Source organism: Manis javanica, chromosome 6 (assembly GCF_040802235.1).
Source record: "Manis javanica isolate MJ-LG chromosome 6, MJ_LKY, whole genome shotgun sequence".
NCBI lineage: Eukaryota > Metazoa > Chordata > Mammalia > Pholidota > Manidae > Manis > Manis javanica.
In genome coordinates, this window is record NC_133161.1 from 128,438,542 (window position 1) to 128,444,541 (window position 6,000).

General features: G+C 36.8%; 1 protein-coding gene across 1 annotated transcript; it reads left to right on the plus strand.

Moving 5' to 3' along the window:
- The first annotated feature begins 1,834 nt into the window (after nt 1–1,834).
- LOC108404626 (olfactory receptor 4P4-like) lies at nt 1,835–2,755 on the plus strand. The gene has a single exon (XM_037013756.2). The coding sequence runs from the start codon at nt 1,958–1,960 to the stop codon at nt 2,753–2,755; it is 798 nt and encodes a 265-aa protein (XP_036869651.2). The 5' UTR covers nt 1,835–1,957.
- The last annotated feature ends 3,245 nt before the right edge of the window (nt 2,756–6,000 follow it).

The following is a 6,000-nucleotide window of genomic DNA, read 5'->3' on the forward strand; positions in this document are numbered from 1 at the left end:
AAAGATTGATGAGAAATTGTAGCTACAAGATTAGGCAGAAGATAAGATCACAAATTTTAAAGAAAGATGTTAAATATTGATGAGGCATTTGGGAGTCAAAATTCATAGAAAAGACAATTGGATTGTGTGGTTACCAATTTTTGCTATTTTTTTCATTAGCCTGATAGTCAAAGTTAGCAGAAGCTATGTTCAACCCCAACTTAATTGCCTGTGTTTTCACATATCATATTCTGTTGGTTTAATAAAATTGCTGAATGACAAAGAAATTAAAACCACCCTTATTCATTCAATGTATATTCTATATTTTTAAATTAAAATCCCTTTTATTATAACTAGGACACATAGCTGGTAAATCTTGAAGTTACTTTCCCACTCAAAATAATTTTACGATATTAAATTTCATTTTCTGTATGGGAGTCATAAATACTAGACGTTATTATTGACAACTTTATTTAATTTCCCTTGTTCTTTTTTTATTAGCATATAGTTTATATACAATATTAAACTGGTTTCAGATGTACAACATAGTGACTCGATAACTTTATACATTACTAAATGCTCACTGCAGTAAGTGCAGCTACTCCCTGTCACCATACCAAGATATTATTGGTTATATTTTTATTGACAACTGTGGATTACTGATTTGGTAACTCTAACCTAAGATAATAAACTCAGCAAATAATATTTCTATGATTAATAGAGCAGTGGCCATTTATTTATTTGAGTTTCTCAACCATTTTGTGACCAAGTTCAGTCAGATTTCCTTATTTTACAAATGAGATAATTTAAATTCAAAGAAATAAAGTGATTCGTACCCAAATGCACACACTGGAGCCTGGGACACAAATGTTTTTCTTCACATAAAACTTTTCCCATTAAGCCAACAAAAAATTTTTCTCTGAAATATGCAGTGTCAAGATTCTTTAGAAGTTTGGGCAAAAAGAATACATTGTACAAATATAGAACAGAAATTCATACTCTAATTCAAGCTACTGTGAAGAAATTGACTTACAAAATATGATATATGGAGTCAAGAGCAATATCATAAAAGTAAAAGTGCCTTCTGCTCCTCATTTTTTTGTTTTTATGATTCCATTATTCTGTGACTCATTTATATATATGATTCTTACTGATGTGCCTATAAAAATAAACATACTCCTATAAAATGTCAGTGTTTTACTGCCACAAATCACTAAGGAAAAGATAAGCAATCAGAATATATTCAAACCGATTGTATGGGCCTTTTGCAGAGATTCTTTTTTATCTTCTATTTTGTAAATATATATATTTATATCATTATATAAATCTTTAATTGTATTTCCCACACCATTCTAAAAGTATTTTGAGGTAGTTTATATTCTACAGGTGACCACTGTTAAGTTCACATATGCTTCTATATTATTAAATGAAAACTTTAATGACTTATACTTGCATCTTTAACATATTTGAGTTTGGAAGTATCCAGAGAAATATCCTTTCCAAGGACTTAGTTGTATATTCCTTTAGAATTTGAAACTATTTGGCAACTAATGATAATTTTTAAACATTTTTTAAATGTTGATTGAATACATCATTTTTATTAATGTCAATTTTTATTAATGTCAAGATTGAACATAACATCCTGAAAGACTAATTTATGGAAACCATTATGAGACTAATCAGAAAAAATGTATTAAATATCAGACTTTCATTTTCTAGGATCATACCCCATAAACACAGCTTCATAGTATGGAGTGTTGTCATCAATATTCTCTATTGACATTTCTGACTTTGACTTATGCATTATCTCTTTTCAGGGGATGAACATGAATTTTCACTGCACTGGACTGTGGAAAATAGAAATAATGTCACTGTGTTTATTCTCTTGGGACTATCTCAAAACAAGAACATTGAAATCCTCTGCTTTACTTTATTTTTATTTTGCTACATTGCTATTTGGATAGGAAACTTGCTCATAATGATTTCTATCACATGCAGTCAGCTAATTGAGCAACCCATGTATTTCTTCCTTAATTATCTCTCAATCTCTGACCTTTGCTATACGTCAACAGTGACACCCAAACTAATGATTGATCTACTGGCAGAAAGGAAGACCATTTCTTATAATCACTGCATGACACAGCTTTTTATTCTTCACTTCCTTGGAGGCATTGAGATCTTCATCCTCACAGGGATGGCCTATGACCGCTACGTGGCCATCTGCAAGCCCCTGCACTACACGGTCATCATGAGCAGGCAGAGATGCAACACAATCATCCTGGCCTGTTGTACTGGAGGACTCATACACTCTGCCAGTCAGTTTCTGCTCACCATCTTTTTGCCCTTCTGTGGCCCCAATGAGATAGACCACTATTTCTGTGATGTGTATCCTTTACTGAAATTGGCTTGCACTGATACATACAGAATTGGTCTCTTGGTAATTGTTAATTCAGGTCTGATTGCTTTGGTGACTTTTGTGGTTCTGATGGTGTCTTACTTTCTGATACTGCACACTATCAGGTCCTACCCTGTGGGGAGCCGCACCAAAGCTCTTTCCACCTGCAGCTCCCACGTCACGGTTGTGGTTCTCTTTTTTCTGCCTGTTCTCTTCACTTACATCAGACCAGCCACCACTTTTCCAGAAGATAAAGTGTTGGCTCTTTTCTACACCATCATTGCTCCCATGCTCAACCCTCTGATCTACACACTCAGGAACATGGAGATGAAGAAAACCATGAAGAAAATGTATCATCAGTTTTTTTTGGAAGGGAAGTAACTTATATAAAAAGCATTTCAGAATTTCACTTTAGGGTTCAACCCTGAGCCCTGGAGGGAGTCACTATGAAATGGTATATGAAGAGTCTACAGTGGTGTAAAGGGCAGATACAGGTTGAAGCTCAGAATCTTTAGCATTTTCTCAGACTTGTCCTGGTTAGGCAATTTTAATTTATCTTCTCACATTCATTCTTCCTCTATCCTCCTCACATACCTGTATCAAGTCCTCCTGAATTTAACATTTTATTTTGAATGTGTAATAAATTCTTTTCTCTCTTCTTGACTTCCAGTGTCATGTGAGTTTGCTTCTATTGACAGAAGCTAAGAGGAAGCCACCTGGTAGAGGAGAAAAATAGGAAGATTTTACTCTTAACATCTGAGAAAAGGGCATATAAAGGATTTTTGAGCCGAGGTTAATAGGTAAATGAATGGAATATTTAACCCCTCTAGTTATTCTGCATTCATAAACAGTCTTGCATATTATACTTGAAACTTCTTATAAAAGGAGGTTATCTTTATGCTTACACTGAGCAAAATGCTTCTACAAAGGGAGTCTCACTTTTTCTGTCCCAAAAAAGAAACAATATCTTATACATTCTGGGCAAAGTTAATTGCAATGTTAGTTTCTTTTCTAACTCAGGTTACAATCCTTCCTGAATAATCAGTAACACTAAGAATAGACTGCAATATTAACTGTTCAAAATATAAAATAAGAAAGAAGGAAAAAAACAGTGTGTGCATATATATATGTGTGTGTGTGTGTGCAAAATATAAGAAAAATATACATTGATATAATGGTCCTTGAGATTTTAGCTAATATGTTTACCTTGTTTCTTGTACTACTTCCTCTCTGAACTCAGGCTAAACCTTCATTTGGTTGGAGTTAATTATCTACTGTGAAGCAAATCTTCATTCCAGAATTCATGAATCCTTAATTGCCCTGACATTTTTTTGTTGCTCAATTTTTTATTAACTTTTACTTTTACTTATGGAAATTTTAGGAGATACTGTGGGTTCCAGGTATTGGTCATCCATGCCCCACTGGGTCACAACAGCCAAATTTTCTCTGGTCATCAATACCAATCATTCTGGCCCTCTTCTTGTCTTTTGGCTTAGTAGAGGCATGAAGAACCCAAAATGTCTAGGTGACAATGTCAGTGTTCCATTCAAAAGAACAATTTCATCATTGTTTTCCATGTTGAAAGCACACCCACTGTAAGTAAGTCCTATAAACTGGCTAAGCTGAAAAATACTGGAACAGGAAGCAAAAATTCTATGGATGAATTTTGGTATAATAATAAAAGGAGGTACATGCATATATATTCTTTGATTTCTGTAACTGTTTATATCATGGCTATGATATAGCATAATATATTGGTCCATACATCCTTAAAGATAGAACTCCATCTTTGCAGGGTGTTGTTTCTGAATTGGTACTTTGAATGTTCAATAAGCCATTCCTCCATTGTATCTAATCAGTTACTTGAGAGAAATGGGGTATGAATTAGTTTGCTAGGGCTACCGTAACAAAATACTATGGGCTCGGTGGCTTTGTAACAGGGCCTGAAGGAGTTAAAAGCTGGTCTCTAGCCCCTTGCAGGCCACCAGGAGCAAGATAAGGATAACCAGATGGACAGGCCACCACTGTCTAGTTTGTACCTGTATTCAGAGATGGAAATAGTCCAAAGAAAAACCAATGAGAGGAACTAAAAGTTACCATAAGATGCTTAATCAACACCCCCTTGTATATTCACAAAAATAACTGCAGCTCTGCACATAGGCTTGTTAATAATTTTACTTACAACTTGAGAAATAAGACAATAATTGTCAAGAGTACGCAGAAGGTAGAGAACAGGTCTGTGCTGACGGGAGAGGACGGAGAGTTCCACACCCCTTCTCAGACCCTCATCATGTCCAGATTCCACAGTTACCTTTCACCTCCTGCACCCCTGTACTCACTCCTCTTTTCCCTTGCATAAAAGGGTTTGAAATCATCCCTTAGGACAATAATCCTCCCACCTTCCAACCCGCCAGCTTGTTGAACAGTTCTTTCTCTATTCAACACTCTGTCCCTCGTTGTATTAGCTGAATTGCAAGGCAGAAGAACCAAACATTCACAATTACAGCTTAAACAACAGAAATTTATTTTCTGTCAGTTCTGGGGTCTGGAGGTCCAAGATCAAAATGCCGGCAGTTCCAGTTTCTCCAAAGGGCTTATAGGGGGTAGCTTTCTCACAGTATCCTCAAATGGTCTTTTCTCTGTGTGTACACATTCCTGGTGTATTTTCTGTGGGTCCAAATCTTCTCTTCTTATAAAGACACCAATCAGATTGGATGAGGGCCCACCCTAACAGTCTCATTGCAACGTCATTGCCTCTCCAAAGGCCTTACCACTAAACACAGTCATATTCTGCACTACTTCGAGCTGGAGATTCAGCATGTGAATTTTCACCATTCAGTCCAAACCAGAGTACATGGTAGGATCAGTGAATTCCTTGTGTATATGTCCAACTACCATCAGAATCAATGCCATGTGACATAAGCTGATTGTGCATGAGACATTCCATAAGTTATGGGCTGTGCTGATGGTACAAGCATTATGGGCAGGAAAGGCAAATCTATATCCAGAATAAGTGTCCGTTTCTGTGAGGACAAATTCTGTTCCCTCCATGATGAAAGATTTTCAGTGTAATCGACTTGCCACCACAGTACTGAGCACTGCCTCTGAAGAATGGAACCTGTCGGGCACTCAGTGTTGATGTGATGAGAGTAGCTTCCAAAGATGGCCGTAATAATACTTCCCATCGCACTTGCTCTTCTTACAGTATGGCACTGACACTACTCCTATAAACTACTGGAGTCTCTGGTTCCTCCCATTAAACTTGGTGGACCTTTGTGACTGTGTCAAATAATATAAAGAGCAGGGGTGAGTTTATATGACTTCTAAGGCCAGGTATTAAAAACACGCACTTTTACCTGGTTCTCCTGGGGTCTTTGTTCTTGGAACCCAGCCTCCATATTGAAAAAGAAGCCCAAACTATTCCACACAGAGAGGCCATGTGTAGAGGCCAGATTTTATGGCCTGCAGCTCAATGGGGTCAAACACACAGCCAGCATTAGCTGCAAGACATATAAATCAAGATGGCCCTAGATGATTTCAGCTGCGAGCTAGTGAGCATCGCCAGCCTCTGAGTTTTCTGAGAACTCGGACATTACAGAGCATAGACAAGCCATCCTCACTGGGTC